At 39.5% G+C, this 20,272-nt stretch overlaps 1 protein-coding gene across 2 annotated transcripts; it reads right to left on the bottom strand.

Moving 5' to 3' along the window:
• Nucleotides 1-1,867: 1,867 nt before the first annotated feature.
• Zkscan8 (zinc finger with KRAB and SCAN domains 8) lies at nt 1,868-19,760 on the bottom strand. 2 transcript variants are annotated; one of them, XM_029468176.2, is made up of 6 exons: nt 19,610-19,760; nt 15,190-15,689; nt 13,787-13,955; nt 10,917-11,008; nt 10,491-10,614; nt 1,868-9,616 (listed from the first exon to the last, which is right to left on the bottom strand). In XM_029468176.2, exons 2-6 carry the CDS (start codon nt 15,607-15,609, stop codon nt 8,655-8,657), a joined length of 1,767 nt encoding a protein of 588 aa, XP_029324036.1. In that variant the 5' UTR covers nt 15,610-15,689; nt 19,610-19,760; the 3' UTR covers nt 1,868-8,654. The 2 variants fall into 2 exon arrangements, with proteins under 2 accessions (XP_029324036.1, XP_021036711.1); XM_021181052.3 differs by lacking the exons at nt 10,491-10,614; nt 10,917-11,008.
• Nucleotides 19,761-20,272: the final 512 nt, after the last annotated feature.

The raw sequence follows: 20,272 nt of genomic DNA, 5'->3' as shown, positions 1-20,272 counted from the left end.
TAATTTGATCATTAAGCAGTGTACATATTCAAATGCCATTACCCCATGAGTTGCTATGTGCCAATTAAAGAGAAAGCACTAACAAAAACTTTAACATTGTTACTATGAATCTCAAATATTAAGGTTTTTTAAAATCACACCACAGAATACATACAGACACCTATGATTCCATTAAAGCAGTGTTTCTCAATTCTTCCTAATGTGGCGACCATTCAACACAATTCCTCATGTTGTGATCCCCAACCATATTTTGTTGAACTATAATTATGTTATGATTATGAATCATAATGTAAATATATGATATACAACCCCTGTGAAAGGGTTTTGACTGACTCACAGGTTTAGAATCAGTGTGTTAAAGCTTGGCCTTGTGAAAGATACCCTCAAGGATCCTTAGTAGCGTCCTTAAACTCTATCCACTAGATGCTAGAAGCATCCCAGCTCTTCACCAATGGTATAATCTCAAATGTCTCTAGACATAACTAAACTTCTAAACTACTAAGCAAACATCAGATGCAAAACCCATTCCATTTCCAGCTCATTTTACAGTTGTACTTTTGTCAGAATAGGCATTTGTGTGTATTTCCAATTTTCTTTTCTCTCTAGTTTTGGAAACAAGGTCTCAAAAGTCCAGGTTGATGCGGAAACTCATTCTGTGTGGGACAGTGGATTGTGCCAGGAAACTTGGTAAGGATGAGCTGGTTCAGAGCCCTTGCCTGAACTACCGTCTCAGGTGGCTCTACCAGATTCTTGGCCTGGAACCTGTGCCACACCTCCCACATAGAAAATGTAACCTGTGGTAATGTTGTTGTAGCCCACAACAGAGTTTTCCATGCTAATGAGGTATCTAGAGGCCCTGAGGGTTTGTTTAGCCAATAAGCTTCCCTTCTTGGACACTCCTTTCTGCAAAAGGTATTTAATTTCTGGCCCACCCTGAGGAGTTGGTATGCATCCATTTTCCATGATGAACAGTCAATCAACAGTTTGGAACCAAGGACTGTATCTTTCATCAATAACAGCCATGGGTAACATGGAGAAGGCTTTCACCTATATAGCCCTGCTGCCTAAACCTCCCGCAGAAGGCAGCCCCAGGCCCCACCTCCTAGAGAACCGGCCACTAAGCTAGGTAAGGACTTTCAGCAATGAACTAAGCCAGAGCACCCCTCTGCAACCACCCTCCCCCTCCCGCCGAAAGACTGCCATTCGTGGCTCTTCCAGCAGTGTCTAGATGTCTAGGAGTCTGAGAACCCGTTGCTTGTGGGACTCTGTTCCCAACTCCCTGTGACCCAGTGCCTTCGGGATGTCCAGGTGTTTGGGAGCCCCTGACCCTTCGTTCCCAACTCCATATGGTTTCCAGTGGCGACTAGACACCCAGGAGTTTAGGAACCGCAGCTTTGGCCTCTCACATCCTAGACTGCATTTTCCCATTCCCTGAGCAGTGTATTATCAGCTCTTCGCTGGAGCCCACCACCGGTGGCACAGGGTAAATGCAGTCTAGTCCTCCGATTCATCTGCCTAGAACCCCAGTGGTGGGGTGGTACGAAGACCTACACAACTCTCCATCTTCCTACCCTCACATCCCAAGTGGGATTCTAGTCTCGTGGCACTACACATGGCTCATTTCCTGTTTCACTCTTTTTAACTCATCAATAAGTTTGGCCAGGGAAATAGTTTATAAAACTTAAAAATTTTATATAGAGTGTCCTAGATTTTTTTTTTTTTTTTTTTTTGGCTTTACTCCTTGATACAGGCAAGTCTTGGTGTACTATAGTATTTTATAGAGACAGTTATGTAGTTTTTGCGTGCACTAAATAGGTCACATTACTGAAAGCCCTTAAAAATCTCAACATTACAAAAAATCCACACAATAATTTAACAAGCATTTATTAAACACCTACTGTGTGCTCAGCACTGTACTAGGCACTAAAGAGAGTGCAGTGATACAAATGTTACAGTTATAATCCCTGCCCTCAAGGAGCTTACAGTTTAAACTTGGAAATAATACAGATGTGAAACTACTATACAGATGGCTAGAAAATAATTGCAGAGCAAGGTATTAATGAGTGCATGGATCATAGTACAAACTTGAAAGTTATGTGCTCAGGCAGAACAGAATAAGGGAAGATGCTGGTGTGAGGCAAACTCAATCAGAAGATGATGTCTCAAAAGACATGAAAGAAGCAAATTTGAACAGAAGGTACAGTCAAAGAGTAATCTAAGCAAAAAAGCATGAGAGAAAGGCACAGAGGCAAAGTCTTGTAAGATAACAGATAACACTAGGAAGCTGTAGGAGGTTTGAATGTGATATACCAAGGTAAATATGCCAGAGAGTAATGAAAGCTGAGGCTTGAATGGAGAACAAGGATATGGAACACTGGTGAGAATTATCTGCTGGGGGCTGAGTAAAAATGAGATTCCATGAAAATGGAGATTGAAGATCATTTTTGAAGTGTTATATAAGTTGGATATTCTGGAAGGAAACTGAAGGGAATCATAGTAACCTGAGCTTACATGATGCAGATCTATGTGGAAGGCTATAAGGGTATTGTAGAAATATAAAACAAAGACTATGCAACAACAAAAACAAACCTCAAGAAGAATATGAGCATGATCAATAAGGTTCTAGACCAGGAAAGTGGAAGGCAGAAAAGGATGACATGGTAACTTCAAGGTTGGGATGAGAAACACAAAAAGCAATGATTCTATTTTAGGGTACAGCAATTAGGCAATGATGTTTATTTCAAAAGAAAATACAAATTGAGGCAGAACAGTGAGTTTTGGTTTCAAATATCAGGGGGTGTAGGTACCCGAGGAAAATTCCCCAAGCAGTGGATGACATACAAAGTGGAAAATACAAAGTTACTCAAATACATGAAGTAACAAAATAGATAAATAGGAACACAAAAGTAAAAACAGGGTACAGAAATTATTTTTAGTATAGAAGACAAAAAAGACTAATAAACAAGAGCCAGATATAGAAGAGAAATGACCTAAAAAATACCATAAGACAAAGAAAGGAGAATTCTAAATGATGCATTAGTTAAGGTTCTTTAGAGAACAGACCTCATAGAAAGAATCTACACATATGTAGAAAAAGGGGATTAGAGTAGCGTCCAGGCAGTGGTCCAGAGAGAACAATGCCTGTCTACTAATGGAAAACCCTAGAATGAGACAGTTGTTTTATGCTATCGGGATGGAAGTCTCAGCTGCTCTTCATAACATCCCAGAATCCTGAAGTTGGCTCTAATCCTATTGAAGTCATGGACTTACTAGCAGGAGCAAGGAAACAACAGCAAAAGCTTTCTTCTTCCACAGCCTTATATTTGAATGCCATCAGAAGGTGTAGCCCTGACTAAAGGTGGATCTTCTTACCTCAAAAGATTCAGATTAAAAGAAAATAGTTTTTACACTTGAAATGATTTACTTAAGGAAAAAAAAAATCCTCACAGGTATACCCAGCAGTTTGGCTTGAGTTAATTCCAAATGTAGTCAGGCTGACAACCAAGAAGAGCTATCTGAATTCACCCCTTGTCACCTTGACGCACAATCATATCTTCTTATGCCGTGCTTAATTTCCAAATGAAAATAATAACCAGGTCATAATTACACCTAAAATGATATAACTAGCTCATGTACAACTGCAAATGCATTATATATTTAATCAAATTATAATTATACCTAACATGATAAAACTATATTTTGTATTATACCTCAAATGCATGATTAATTTTAGAATAAATGGCAATGTCCCTTGAGGGACATTCTTTTGGTATCTCAAATCTTAAATATGGTAACTACAGATATTCTCTTAATTGATGTTACATTACATGATAAGAAATTGAGGAAAGAAAACACAAATATCTGAACACATTCTTAACAAAATCTGGAAGAAATAGTAATCCTCATTTCTGCACCTGATCACATGGCCATAGTTGGTATTTGCAACTACCTTCCTTAAATACCCACTTTGTATTTCCTCAAGGCAAAAACAAACAATCAAACAAACAAACCAAGGCAATATTTGAGGGGTAGAGTACATTTTCTGCTGAGGGTAGAGAGGCTATTCCCTCAGGTGAAGTAAACCCAGGAGAATCTGAGGGCTCAAAGTTCTGAACCTCAACAGAGTCCTACCACACATCTCCCTCCACATCAAGGTACAGAGCACGCTGCTTACCAACTAATGTTCTCTTACTTTAACCACTGACACTCTCTGAGGATGCGACTTCAATTTTCTTTGAAATTTGGCCAAACGTAAATGAGGGCTTTGGTTTGATTGTCCACAATTTGAGCTGTGATTGCTGGAGAGAAGATTTTCTTGCACTGTACACTTAGAAACCTTTAGACTATTTATGCATATCTGGAGATGGCTAACTTTATCACTGAGTACACTGCTGCTTTTCACTGTACTTTGAGATGCTAGAAGTTAGTTAATTTTATCAAGCAGCAAATTCTTTCCCTTTGTCATTTGTTCAGAGATGCTAGCAGGAACCAACCAGCATCATCATTTTCCTTATTTTTTCTACAAATTTTCAAGTTTTATATACAGAGTCAACAAATTTCTTGCCTCTTACAACTGGTCAATCAGTATAATCAAATGCATTTATCTCTGTAAGTTTGTAAAACAGTTCACAGCATGGGTTTTCAATATTCCCTGAGTTTCTGAGAGACTTCAGTAACTGTAGGTGTCTGCAAACCTATCCCAAATATTTAAAAAAAAAATTCACCTTAATACTTCTATTGCTCTAGAACCACCTCTGATATGAAAATCTGTATTACTTGGGATTCTCTAGAAGAACAGAACTTATAGAATGAAAAAATACATATAAAGGGGATGTATTAGAATGGCTTACAAATTGTGGTCCAGGTAGTTCAATAATGGCTGTCTACCAATAGGCCTAATCACCTAGTAGTATTCAAGATGACAACCAAGAATAGTCATCACATGTTGGGAAACTCAACATGATGAAGTATAATGAGATTAAGAAGGACAACAACAATAAAAAGTCTTAATTTATACACTGGCAATTCCACGTACATTTTAGTGGAATGCTGACTATGAAAAACCAGGAAGAGCTAAAGCGGAAATGAGTTAAAAATGAATACCACACTTGAAAAAAATCAAGAAAAACAGAAGACACACAGAATGGTGAGTGGAAACGGGCAAGAAGCCTACATGGGTCTTCACTGTAGGCTTTGGATAAGCTTACTATTGCCACCTGTCCATCTGCCCAACCTAGCTCTACTCACATCTTTCCTTAAGGCAGTCTACAGAGAGATTATTTGTATCACTAAGCTGTAACTGCTTTACCCTCCTAGTTACTCCTTTAAGCATGTTTTATTGACAAAATAACCTTTTTGAACTAAGAATCAAGAACATCCAAGTCTAAAGATGTTCTCACTGCAAATAGTATTTTAAACCAATTTTCCAGTAATTGCAATGGATCCACACTATACTACTGCATATTATTTTACCTAGGATCTCTTATGCCAAGGGTACGTGGTTTCATTTGGCTGGCTGGAGTTTAGTCAGTTGATAGCAAAGCACAGTGGTTATCACAAGCTCTAGCATCAGGCTGTATAGGTTAGAATTTTGCCTTTTGCTGGATATGTTATGTTAGTTAGTTCCCTAAACTTCTGTTATATCTTCCATAATGGGGCATGTAGTGGTGAGATTAGCTCTTATGTAGGATACATATTTAACTTAGGGTTTGGCTCATGGCAACTGCTGAAAAACAAAACAAAAATGTCAGCTATCATTTTGGAGGTGTAGAAACAAGAGTGAAGCTATACTGGTCCATGCATTCTTGAATACTTATCTGGCTTCATGGAGAAATTCTTTGATACCTCAGAGGTTTTTTCCAGTGGTATGTTGATAGCAAGTAAGTTAGGGAAAAACCACTTTACTCTGCCACATCTTAAAATGAACAGCTTAGGATGGAGAAGATAGTACTGGTGAACAACTCATTTCAGAAGGAGAGAAAAACTGGACACTATAGGATAAAGGCTTAATGAATGCCACTGAACTGAATTAAATATAGATTGATTAATGCTTGCTGAATTCAAGACTAACAATGACTTCTATGTATTTCTACACTTGGCCTGTTCTATACATGTGCTAAATCGCCTTTGAGAACTCATTTAAATTTTTTATTATTGGTAATTATGTTTATGTGTATACATTTATGTGTATCTGTGTGCAGGCCAGAGATATTGGATGTCCAAGGAGCTGGAGTTACAGGAAATTTCGAGCTACCCAAAAAGGGTGTTGGGAACTAAATTCAATGGTCCTATGCAAGAGCAGCCCACACTCTTAACCTCTAAGCCATTTCTCCAACCTCACTTACCTTTTATTTTTTTTCTTTTGCGACTGGACTCACTATATTCAAGGCTGGCTTGCTATGCAGTCTATGGTGGCTCACCTGCCCCCGCTTCCTGAGTGCTATGATTAAAGGTGTACCTCACCATAATGGCTCTAATAACTGGTTTTTAAATGACCACCCTTTTTCACATTCACCCCAGTGTAACATTTATTTTTCCAATTATACTTCCTTTTCTCTGGACTTCTGCCATATTCTTAGTAATTGTGAGACTGAAGTATCTGGCACATATTATTCTGGGTACAAATGCAAAGCGGGCAATTTTATTAGAACTCAAGGCAGGTGCTTCACAAAAGTATATGAAAGGAGTGGGCGTGCACACATGCACACATGCAGACACCCAGCTGCTCTGAAAATGCACTCATCCTATGTAACTGCCACACCACACAGAGCCGACCTATGCGGAAGCTCTGTCTTATAGCAGGTAAGGCACAACTCAGGCAGGAGGCAAGGGTCTGGACATAGGCACATTTACCTGCTTCTGGTTTCTTAAACATTTGCAACCCTGTCTTAAAAAATAAAGTTATTAGGGCTGGAGAGATGGCTCAGTGGTGAGGAGTGCTAGAGAGGAGTTAGGAATGGTAATCTGTATTAAACAGGAATGAAGCAGACAGAATGGAGGATAAGAAAATAATGAATAATGGAGAGGTCTGTTCTGAGAAAGTTAACCAAAGAAACTAAAATGATCCTTTTAGGGCAGTCATGGTGTGAAATTATTATTTTTTTTTTCAAAGATTTCATCAGAACCTCCTTATTTGTCTTCTGAGTAAGATTAATGGAATAATTTTAAGTGTGAGGATTAATGTTGCAAAGCAAAAGCTATTCAACTCCAAGCCTGCTGGCTAGTCAAATGGTCAAACATGAAATATAATTAATAGCAACACATAGTTTTCTTGCTTCTCATTACATGAGAATTCTAAGATTGTCCCTAACACTTGGAGGACTGGTAGCATTCCTAAAATCATAGTACTTTAGAATATGCATTTTAACAAGAATTTATTAAGTAGTAAGTATAATTACTCAATCGAAAAGACTCTACATTTTAGACGCACAAGATCTGATGTGTTGCTTTAAAAGCAGTCTCATTCCTTTACCCACACAGTATTCTGTTATGATAGAAGCCTCAGAGGTGAAATACAGTGCCTGGTGACAATGAGTGAATAATGTATCTTTGTTGTTAGATGACTGATGGAGTGTACCAGAATGCAGAAGAATAAAGAGTCAGACGGAGGTATTTGGATACTGGAGATATGCAAATGGAAGGAAACAGATGGAAGATAATGTTGGATCTGCTGCGGCCATCTGAGAAGGCCGGTCCAGGCTGACCATGTGGTCAGTGAGTTTTTGATAGGAACCTGAAAGCAATACTGTAATGGGCCAAGAGGGATGATGTACATTCTTTGTAAGGATTTTTAATGTCTTTTTCAAGCACCTCTGTCTTTTATGTGGTGCCAAAGCTTTGATAGTGCAAATATTTTTCAAACCACAGTGTATAGTGGGGAGGCAGAAGGAGAGTCAGAAGACACCTTGAGAAACAACTGTCCATGCTCAAGAATAGCCAGGCTGAGTCTCCACTCACCTCTTTCTTTCCATCACGCCCACCATCATCACTAATGCGTCCACTTCCTTTGTTGGCACAGGATTGAGACTGGGGGTAGTGAAGGCTATGTACAGATGCTCAGGGACTCAATGGAGTCAGTAAAGGTTCTAAACGAAGAAAAATGCTATAGTGCTGTTAAAAAGATAGCATTGACTTTGTGGAGAAATATGGGTATCTATCATCTAAGAGTATTAGAGTAATAATTTAAATGTCCTACAACTTCTCTAACTAGGATATTAAAAAGCCAACACAAGTCTTAGTCTCATTGAGGGTTGCCTTGGACTCAAGCAGTGTCTTAGATTAGGATTTCAAGGGTACCTTCAGAGGGATGACAAAAAAAAGGACCACAGGAAATGGGAAGAAACAGAGAAGCTTGGAGGAGTGGTCTCTCTCAAACTTAGAGCTACTCACAGGAAAGACAAAATATAGTGTTTCAAGTTACAATAAGCAATTTACTGTTATTCTGAAGAATCTACTGAGCTGCTAAGGTTCTGTTTCATCAGATGCCCCCAAAGACAGTCAAACAAATCAACTCAGACCAGGGATTGGGCCCAACCAATCAAGTGCTATTCTTAGCTTTGTTACAGCTACAGATTCTGCCTTTTTCACTAGACTTTTCCACTATTACATGGTTTCTCTAATGCCAAATAATGCTCACACTACAACCAAAGCTTCTCCTAAACTCCTGTGGTTTCAGGCTTTTCTGCACTGTGGATTCTCTGATGTCGAATGAGACTCGATCTCTGAATAAAGGCTTTCCCACACTCATTGCACTGATAGGGCTTCTCCCCAGTATGTATTCTCAGATGCTGAATGAGACCAGTATTCCCATTGAAAGCTTTCCCACATTCTTTACACTTATAGGGTCTTTCTCCAGTATGGATTCTCTGATGTTCAATAAGGCCCGACTTCTGACTAAAGGCCCTCCCACACTCATTGCATTTGTAGGGTTTCTCCCCAGTGTGGCTTCTTTGATGGCCAATAAGATGTGAGCTCCGTCTGAAGGTTTTCCCACACTCATCACACTCATAGGGTTTCTCCCCAGTGTGAATTCTCTGATGTCCAATGAGGTGTGAACTATGACTGAAAGCTTTTCCACATTCATTACATTCATATGGTCTCTCCCCACTGTGGATTCTCTGGTGCAAAATAAGGCCTGCACTCTGACTAAAGGCCTTCCCACACTGATTACATTGATAGGGCTTCTCCCCAGTGTGGATTCTCTGGTGTAGGATCAAGCCTGTGTTCTGACTGAAGGCCTTACCACATTCCTTGCAGTGATAGCGCTTCACTTTGTTGTGGATATCCTGATGGGAAAGAAGGGCCGACCTGTAACTGAAGGCTTTACTGCACACAGTACACTGATAGGGTTTCTCTCCGGTGTGTATTCTCCAGTGGCGAACAAGGCCTGAGTTCTGAGCAAAGCTTTTCCCACATTCATCACATTTATGTCGTCTCTCTTGTGTGGGATTTCCCTGGTGCCTCTCTAGTTTGCCCAGAAGGTCTTGGGTTTCTCCATGCGCAAGACCCACAATAACATCTCCGTTGCACTTGGCAGTTGCCTCTCCATGTGGCTGGATTCCGGGAGATATTACCTGTTTTGGAAATAATTCCTTGTTCTCACTCCTGGTCTCACCGTCTGAAATAAACATGTAGCAGACAATCATTCTCAAAGTCACTTTCTATTTTCATATTAGAAGAAAGGGGGAAGTGACGTTCTCATTGAAGCTACAGGAAATAGTTTTCTCTATCTAAAATAGGAGAGATATATGTGGGTTGACCAAACAGAAGTATGAAACAAATGCCAACTAGGAAAGGGGTGACAGGAAAAGGGGGTTCCCTGATAGGTGAGTAAAGCTGGAAAGGGATCAACTGAGAAGTGTAAGGTGGGGAGTAGAAAAAGATAAAGAACTCCTACAAGATCTACTGAGTCGGTGAGAATGTACCAAACAGTCCTGAAAGGGTTGGAAGTACTACTGGCTCATGACAGAAACATTCCAATATGATGGTCCAATGGGAACTGGAAGAAAGGTGGGAACTCAGGGAGTACTACAGAGGCGTCATTTTCTTAACTGGCAAAATGAACAATACTTACTATTCAGGTACAAACTGTAAAGAACTCTGGGTTGGAAACAAAATGTTTCATTTTAGACCCCAAGAAGTCTCAATCTAATATCCATCTCTTGAATTCTGAGTTTCTTTTAAGATTAGATAAATTTTAAAGCAAATTTATGACTATGTGTGCCACATGTGTTGGGTGTCTGCAGAGGCCAGAAGGCACTGTATCCCTAGAGTTGGAGTTACTGGTGGTTATGAGGTACTTGATGTGGATGCTGGGAACAGAACTCCAGTCCTCCGGAAGAGTAGAAAGCACTCTTAACCACTGAGCCATCTCTACATACCCAAATCCTGAGTTTAAGTTCCACTAAGTCCTCCTAAATTTTATAAAGCTACTAGAAACACAACAAGCAAAGAGAGAATCCTTAAATTATAATAACGACAGCTCTCCTTACCCAGGGAGAACATGTGCCTGTATTTCTCGGGCCTGTTATCTCTATTCAGATCCTTCTGTGATGGAGCAAGAAGCCACTCCTCTCGAATAAGAGACACAGCCATGTCTTCAATCCTTTCCAAAGTCTGAAACAAAACAAGACCCTCATTTGGGGCCACAGCTCAAAACCAGTGTTGGAGGTAACTACAATTTTAGGAGAGGTGAAGAAGCAGGAGTGTGCTATGAAAAGGGTGTGAATAGCTGGGAGGAAAAGGAAAGTGCACTAGATTTATTGGGGGTGTGGGGAGATCAAAGACTGGTTTAGTACTAAGCAAAAAAGGATTCAGGGAAAGTTCTTAAACAGGTACCACTACAGACAGAGATGGGCATTTGCCACGATATTGTCAAATAGAGATACAGGCTTTTAGTGAGAAGGAGGACAACTCACCTGGAACCCTGCAGTGAGAAGTCTAGCTGTCACCTCCTGATCTCCAGAACTTCCTTTCTGGGAAGGAGTAGGTTTCTGAGAAGAAGACATGGCTGGGAGGAGAAAGGAGCTATGAATTGACTAGTTTTACTGCATGGTTGTGGGAGCCGGCATTCACTTATCCAAAATTATTTTTATTTCAGCATATATATGCCAAGGATTCTGCACATAAAGTGCTGACATTTTGGATTCTGGCCCATATCCATGAATGCTCATAGCACATCTGTACTTTAATGTACCTGAACTTATACAGTCAAATAAATGAAGTATCCTGATTTCCTAATGGGAATGGATTTCTATTTTCTTCTCTACTAAAAGTACTGTCTTTGTGTTTATGTGTGATGCTCCTTTACACTCCAGTGTCCTGGAAACTGAACATGAGGACTAACAAACTCTAGTAAGCAAGATAACAATCTCGCTGATGATCTCTGCCATGATTGCCCATGTCTGCTTCTCACAGATACTGAGCATTTAATTAGGAAAATCAGCCTTATAGTTAAGCAACATATGTCTTGGGCAACAAGATTTATGACTTCAGACAAGAATTATATAATTAACTAAAGTGTTTTTATGCTTGGTCCTTAGAAATATTAAAAGGTCTTAGCCTTTTGACTAAGATCCAGTATAGGAATATCACAAGTTCACTTATATGCTGGTGGGGTGGCAAATGCCTATAGCTCTAGCCCTTATGGTATAGGCAGGAGGACCACCACAAATTTGAGGCCAGGCTGATCTACAAAGTAAGTTCTAAGCCAAAGAAGACTACACATAGACCTGTTTCAAAATACAAAAAACAAATTCACTTAAAGAAAATAAAGTATTATAAATCCCATAAATGGAAAAACCAAACCAAACCAAACAAAGACAAATAGCCTAGAATATGCTATTCTGCCAAAAATAGTTATTTCTAAAAAAATCACAATGCCAAAAAAGACACAGACTTAAGGCTTCATCTGGCCAAGTATGAAGTAAGCACAGTGAACCCAATGTTTCTGAAACAAAGAATTTATATGCCCATAAGTAAACAGCAGCAATAAGATGGAAGGGTAGAAGACATAGCCCCATTAGAAGAGTGCTGGCCTTGGGTGAGTAACACCCTGAATTAAGATACCTGGCACTGCCCAAAACAACCCAGACACACCTACCCCTCCTCTACACACACTTAGGGCTGGCATGATGGCTCCGCGGTAAAGTGCTTGCTGTGTGTATGAGGATGTAAGTTCAAAGTCCCATCACCCACATAAAAGCCTTATGTTTGAAGCCTCAATATTGGGAGTTGAAAGAGAACAGAAACAGGCAGATCCTGGTGGTCTGGAGGTCAGAGAATCTAGCAGAAATGGACATACATATTCAGGGAAAGACCCCATCTCAAAAAATAAGGTAGAGGAGCCAGAGAGAGCATCTGGGCAAAGGTGCTTTTCATATAAGTCCAGCAGCTCAAGTTCAATTTCTAGAACCCATGGTGGATGGAAAGACCTGACTCGTGAAGAAAGTTGTTCTCTGCCCTCCTGGCAGATGTATGTCTGTGTCCACACACTACTAATAAAAGTAAGGTGAGGGAAACAGAATGTACACAACATGACTTCTAGTCGCCTCATATGTATCCATGGGTAAACTAGAAGGGAAAGAAGTAAATGTTTTCTCTTAAGATGAACAATGCAACAACATAGAAGGAACGACTGAGAAAGAACCACTTGTAACTGGTTTAGTAATATTCCCTGACTCAGTTGAGAAACTTTAATAAAATAAAATAAAAATGAAACCAATAAATATTAAAATTACTGTATTAGCAACAAGTTTGGTTAAGATATTTCCAAAGCTTCATGAGAACTTCCTCCTAAATTACTTAGTTATAAAGGGGAAAACAATAAATTTATAGTGATTAAACTAGCAAGATTAATCTTAAGTCATCAAAAATAACATTACAATAGGCCAATTTTCTGTAGTGTTCTTGCTAAATATATTAAACTTGAACCTAAATATGAGAAAAGTTCAAGTAGACCCAATTTGTAGCCATTCTACTAATTTTGATCTATGTTCTTTAAAACTGTTAAGGTCATAAAAAGAAATAATGCAAAAAATGACAAATTTAAGGATACTGAAGAATTTATGACTAGCTGTACTACGGTCATAGGGTGGGCTCTGAACCAGAAAAAACACTGGGACAACTGGCAAAAGATGACCATTTCTAACTATCTTCTTATCGTGGTTATCAAAATGCTCTTGTTGTAAAGTACTGAAGTTTTTGTAATTATAATGTTATGATACTAGCAAAATCTAGAAAAAAGATCTGCTATAAATGGGGTTAACAAATGTGTGAATTCATAAAACAAAACAAAACAAAACACACTCAAATTCTTTGTTCATAAGTTTACACCTAGAACTGATGGTCTACTGTTGTCCTCTGTGCACGATATGGCCATTGCCCTTCTGACCTCTTAGCCTCTGTGGCTTTATACAGAAGACCTGCTACAGAGTGGGAAAGGATCACAAGCCCCCTTCCCCATTCCCATGTAGGCACTTAACTGGTGCTAAGACATTTCTTTAGTGGTACAGCTGATGCTAAGCTACCCATGTTTCTATAAAAAAGAAAAAAAAATCCTTCACCCTACCTCTAATTAAACTCATTGGTTCATAAGTTAGTTTTCAATAGATTGTTTCTTTGGTGTGTCCTTTGTGCCCCAGTAGGGGGTCAACAGCTATTTATCTGCATAGGAAAAGTTCATGTACTACTTCTATAAACATTCAAACCCAGAACACTGAGACTACTCAAACACTGATGCTAGTTCCTGAACGAGACAGATACCCCAAATACAAGTCTCTTTCCTCACCATTGTAAGTGAAATCTGGCCTCTTTCCCCTGTCCTGTGGTTTCTGGGGCACTGCAGATTTGGGCATGGTGGCCAAGGATTGTACGTGAATACTTGGAGGTTCTGATGCAGATTTTGAAGGTATGACTTCATCCCAGAGTACTCTGTGCCCATGTGTATGAGTTGAGACCTAGAAACAATGGGACAGCAGAGTTACACAGAGTTCCTTTGAGAAATGAAGTGAGGGTGGTAGTGGAGTCAATGCCTTTCATGGGTGTTCATATTTGGGAAAGCAAGCAATATAATGTCATTTACTTCATTTGCAGCAAGAAATTAGCACAGAAAGAAGGTATTTGTTTCTGTTTAGTACTAAAGAAACAATTTCTGTCGATATTTCTCCACTATATCAAACACCAATATTAGGATTCAGAACTCTAACTTAGGATGAATAACCCACAAAACTAAAATAGGGTCACACAATAGCAAAATATTCTTCTGAAAAGAAACTAGGAAGCAAAAACAAAAACAAAAACAAAACAACCCTAGGAAGCTTATATTCTAGGAAGTAGTCATCTTTAATTAGCCAGGCAAGGGAAGCAAACATACGAAATAGTTTAGCAAGCTGGGCTTTACATTACTTGTTTTGTATTAAGACCTGCCCCCCATTCCTTCCTTGCTCTCTGAACAATGTACCTGTTAGTGATATAGGACCTCACCTGCTTTGAGCTGTACCTACACCCTACTCTGAACAAATAAATTTCTCCTCCCTCTAACAACCATGACACTTAGACAGCTTGTACTCAATCATATTCCAGTTACTTCTGGGTAAGGAAGGTAGGGGTCAAGCAGGCCTAGACTGGTTTTGGGTGCATAAGCCAATAAGGCAAATTGTATCCTCCAAGAAAACAAAGAATCATCTTCATCATGCCTATTGGCAAACAAATTCCCTTTTCTCTTGAACCCCAGAAGAAGCCCCAAATAATTGAGGCCCTTGAGTACTTAAGGAGTTTCACTTGAGTGGCCTAAGACTCTTGACTGTATTTCTTACTTTGTACCATTGTTCTGCCATTGAATAACATTTCCTTGCTATCTGTACAATTTGTGTGGGTCTTTGTTACAATTCCTTAAGAGGCCAAAGATGTAGAAATATCTGGCCCAAACCCTGACCGTTGGTATTACAGGTACCCCAGAAAAAAAAGTAATATAAGCTCCTTGTGTATTATGGTCCCATATAGTAAGCAAGGACAATAATACAAGTGTGGAGGGGATCTTAGGAGGATGAAAATGGATTCTACCTTTTACAAAATTAAAATTTTCATCTGTATTTACAAGAAACCAGTGAATAGAATTTATTCCTCAAAGTGAAGCCAATGACTTTCTACAAAGCTTTCAGGAATTCAGTCACAGCATGCGCAGCTACTTACTGGTCGCCCTAGGACATTAATTTGCCTTTCCAGGTCCTCCAATAGGGTTACCACCTCCTCTCCATTCTGTAACTGGTGCTCCTTAACCAGAGCCTGCAGCTCCTCAGGCAGGATGGTCAGGAACTGCTCCAGCACCAGCAGCTCCAGGATCTGCTCCTTGCTGTTCAAGTCTGGCCGCAGCCACTGATGGCAAAGTGCACGGAGCTGGATCAGAGCTTCCCGAGGTCCTAATGTCTCCTGGTAGCAGAGCTGTCTGAAGCGTAGACGAAACTGTTCTTGGCCAGGTGTGTTGTTCTCATGCACACTGGATTCCTCATCCCAACCATGATCCTCCTCTATCTTGACAATGACAAGATCCTCTTCAGGAGCCTGGTCTGGTGGAGATGGGGCTGAAGAAGGCTTTCTTGATTCTGTAGCCATTTAGGGCCAGTAAAGCTCAGAAGATCTCTTTCCTCTACCTTCTGTATCTTCTTAAAAGTCTTCCAAGAACCTCCAGGGCACTTCTCCCAAAACAGAAAATGATAACTATGTTTAAGGTAAGGCAAAAATCATAGTAACTTACCAAGATATATTAATGAGTGCCCTAAATAATCTGGCAGCCCAAACCCACCCATGGTACAAACCCTTCCTTTTGCTTTCTGTTTAGGGTTGTGGAGGACAGAGACCATGGAGAGTCAGCCTAAACAGCAGACACTGAATTCCTCACGGTACCTGTACATCTGCCGTTCTCAACTGTCTTGTGTACTTTAGCTCTCTCTTAACCTTGTTCTAGTTTATGAACACTTTAACCCTTTCCTCTTCATTACTTAAGATTCACAACCCTATTTAGGCTTCCTATTTTCCCTCTTGTCTCAGGGTTATCTCTTAGACTTCATCTCTTACTCCTAAAAATCTATTTGGAGCAGTGGATCTGCAAAGAAAAGAACATCTTATCAACGTCTACAAATCTAAACCCACACACCAATGACCTTCCAGAATGTTACAGAAATAAAATTCAGAAGTGTTTGAGTTTGACAACTTTCACTTAGCAGAAGACACCTGACATCAATATGTATGCTTATTCTCATACAGATGATTATTCATCTACACTTCCACCAAATGAGTTTTTTCCTGTTGTAATTATGAATAAAACCACCATGTACACGCATGATCTTGTGTGAGTTTTTAATTCAATGAGGTAAAACATGGAAGTAAGAAGTAAACTGCTGAGTTTTAAGTGTAGTATCTAAAAAACTGCTGAATTGTTTCCAAGGTGGCTATATTTTGCATTCCATTAGCACTTGGCATTGTATTAAAAAATAAACATTATAATAGGTTTATAGTAATGTGTTATGAATTTGAATTGTTTCTTTACTAACAATATTGAACATATATTGGTGAAGTATCTATTTAAAGATTTTGATCCACTTTGCATTTGTTTTTTGGCACAGTCTTATTCTATAACCAAAGACAGTGCCAAACTTGTGATTCTCACACCTCAGCTTCTTAAATACTGGGCCTACAGGCATGTACCAGGTTTACTTACATACTTATTTAACTTGTTTAGGCTGCTGAGATAGGGTCTTATCAGATAAAAGATCTGATACAGATAGCCAGGCTGATCTTTAACTGGTGATCCTATTGCCTCTGTCTCTCATATATTAGAACTACATGCAATTCCATGCTTTGCCCAGGATTGTTTTGTAATTGAGGTTTATATTGTTTGTATGTTTAAGACTTGAGAACTCTTTATATATTCTGGATACAGGTCCTTCATGAGATGCATTATTTATAAATATTGACTCTCTTCTATTCTTTTAACAGAAAGCTTTGAAGATGATATTTGAAATTTTTTGAAGTATAATTTATCAAAATTTTTAAAGATTGTACTTTTGATATCAAATCTAAGAAATGTCTGCTTAACTCCAAATTACAAAGGTTTTCTAAAAGTTTGTAGTTTCAGGTTTTAAGTCTATGCTCTATTTTTAATTAACCTTTGCAGAAGTGAAGGTGTGGTTGGAGGTCCCCCTCCTTACATACACATGAAAATCTTTTCTAGTTCCATTCACAGAAAGGATTATATACTGGATCACTTGCCTTTTCATCAGAGAGGAGTCTGACTGGCCACAAACACTATTTCTGGAGTCTTTATTCTGTTACTGTGACCTATATATCTACCTTCTCTCGAATTTTCAAAGTAGTTCCAATCCTGCAACTTTTCTCTTTTTGAAGCTGTTTTGGCTTTGCTGGTTGTTGCTTTTGATCCATATATTAGAATAAGCTTATTGATTCCCAATAATGCTAGAATTGAACTTGTGTTGAATCTATATCTCAGTTTAGAAATACTATCTTAACAGTATTGATATCACATTAGGAATGACACCTTAACAAGGGTTCTCCAGTCCATAAATGTTATCTTTTCATTTAAGTCTTTTTGGACTACTTTCATTGTTGCCCAAATTATTTATTTTCCTTATTCTCTATATCTACACACACTACTTTTCTCACAACAGTATATTATTGGTTGCCAAAACGTTTTGCTCTCTTAATTTCATACTCATCAAAATTTTATCTTCATAGAATTAAAGAACATTAGAGGGCTATATTTACAACACAACATAGAATGTGTCTAGATTTGTTTTAAGAGTAGAGGCTCCAGGTCCAAAGAGCTCACTTTGATGGCCCTGTTTCTTTGTGGGGAATATGTACTCTAATGGTTTCTGTTCTTGTGTATATATATATATATATATATATATATATATATATATATATATATATATATCCCTTGCTAAGGCTGCAGTGGTGACTTCTCCTTGACTTTGGTTAAGCTTCTCTTCATTCATGTTACTAACTGTCTTCAAAAAAGATGCCCGGCTTTAGGTAGTGCCTATAAATGTACCCTATTTGCAGACAGTAGATAGATATAATCAAATTAACATGAAGTTATAACTGGAATAAGATAGGTCCTCAATCCAATATGACTGGTGTACTGTTAAAAAGACACGGGACTCTGAGCGCTGTCAGGAGGTAAAGGTGCCTGCTGCTGAGCCTGACAGCCCGAGTTTACTTTCCCAGGACCCACAAGGTGGAAGAAGACAGACTCCTGCAATTGTCCTCTGACCTCCACTACGGTACTGTGGCATGAGTGGACCTTACCCATCCTCCCCAAACAAAACAAAATTTTCTAAGGTTGTTTTCAAACTGGTGATTTCCCAACCCTATGCAAATTAATTACGGGCATGCACCAACATACATGGCCATTTCATTCTCCTTTCTAATAATTTTGTGCATACACACTGCAGTGTTGGAAAGTACCTACAGAGAAACACTGATCCTTACACCCCATCCTTGAAGACCAGCTGGTCAGGATGACTGCCTTATGAATGGAAAGGCAGCAATCTTAGGCTTCTTCGGGATCGGAAATGTTAAAGGCTTGAAAACTAAGGAAGGCACAACTCAAATACTGGCTTTTCAAGAGATACAGGAGATGTACTTTCCTTTCTAATTAATTAAACTTGAGAAATGTCTGAGAACCGAATACAAACCAGGAATGATAATCTCCAGGTTTTAGAGATTAAGAAGAAGTAGACGAAACAAACATGCTTTGTAGTTTTCTGAAATGGCATTCATTCATTTTGTTTGTTTTGGAGATTTTAAAAGTTATTTTAATAAGGCTTGAGCATGAGGATTAGGAGAAAGGCACTCAGGAGAGGGCCAGACACACAAGCGTGGCTATGGGCTTCTCAAGGAAGTTGCTTTGATGAATGTTTTTAAGACTTACATTTTTATATTTAACCACAAGGAACTCAAAACCTGCACATTTACTAAAATGATGATTGCTGCATAGCAATACTTAAGTGAATCGGACAAATAGAAGTATGTGGTCAACGTCTTAGAAATCTAACAGAGATTACTCATGAATGACCCGAGTTTTGGGAATGGGAACCTACCGAATTTTCAAGATTCTATTTCAGTTAGCTTTAATAAACTAGGTAAGCAAAGTATTCTGAATAAGGTTTAATTTTGTTACCCCGGAATTACTTAAAGTATTTCTTTTGCACACAACTGTTCAGTCATTACATGAACTATTTTCATAATATACTTCTTTTATGGGTAGAAAAAAAAAAGAGTAAAAAAAAAAAAAAATCAAAGATTTCCACGTGGGGTAGAGGCTTCAAAAGAAAAAAATTATTATCTTTAAAAATGAATTTTGAGACCGATAGGCAAAACTGCTGAGTAAAAACAGTTGGTACACGGGCCGGCTTTACAAGTAAGAGCGAGTGCAAAATTAATACATGATGACTGGCGATGAGGAGAGCCATCCCGTGGGAAGTTGGGGCCGGGTGTCGGCCTGCTCAGCGGCCGCAGGCCCTGGGCCGACCCGCTCCCCGCTCTCGGGCCTCCGCTGCCCGAGCGCCCCTGCTCGGCCCAGCGCACTCACCGAGAGCTCCCCACGCTGCCCGAGGGCGGGAGGCGGCACAGCGCGGACCGGGAAGCGCGCGAGGAGACGCGACGGACACCGAAACCGAGCGGGACCCCTGCAGCCGCTAAGTTCCAAACCCTCGGAGCCGCAGAGCCGGCCAGCACGCATCTTGCCCCACAGCCACTTCCGGAAGCTCTCTAGGAAGCTCGGAGGTCTGACAGCTCTATGGTAGGCCGGCAAAAGGACCGAGCGCCCTCAGCTACACCAGGTGGAGGGCGGCTAAGCCGGACATCCTGAGCAGTGACATAGCTTTAAGTCACCTAAGCTTTTGCCTGGCCAGCCTCAGGCTTCAGGTGACAAGTTTGAGAGTTGGGTGGCTGATCACAGACCCAGAGGCCTGCGCTGGATTTCTCTTTATTCTTCTTAGTTACTTTGTGCTTTCCCATTAATGCTCCACGATTACTCCAAATTCCCAACTTTCACTGCGTATTGAAGAATTTAAACCTTTGTAGTTCCTAGGGACAGTATTATATTTATAAAGTTCCTACTGACCACTGCTTTCTCTTTGACTGTGAGGTGTTCTCATCCTCCAGATACTTATGGTTGGAAACAACAAAACTTCTACAAAATAACCAGACCCCTAACTTAAAATTTAAATAGAATAATGGTGGAAAACAATGA

The sequence above is a fragment of the Mus caroli genome, unplaced genomic scaffold (assembly GCF_978045245.1).
Source record: "Mus caroli unplaced genomic scaffold, Mus_caroli_1 scaffold_15, whole genome shotgun sequence".
In the NCBI taxonomy this organism is placed as follows: Eukaryota; Metazoa; Chordata; class Mammalia; order Rodentia; family Muridae; genus Mus; species Mus caroli.
This window is presented reverse-complemented; position numbering and strand designations above follow the sequence as displayed.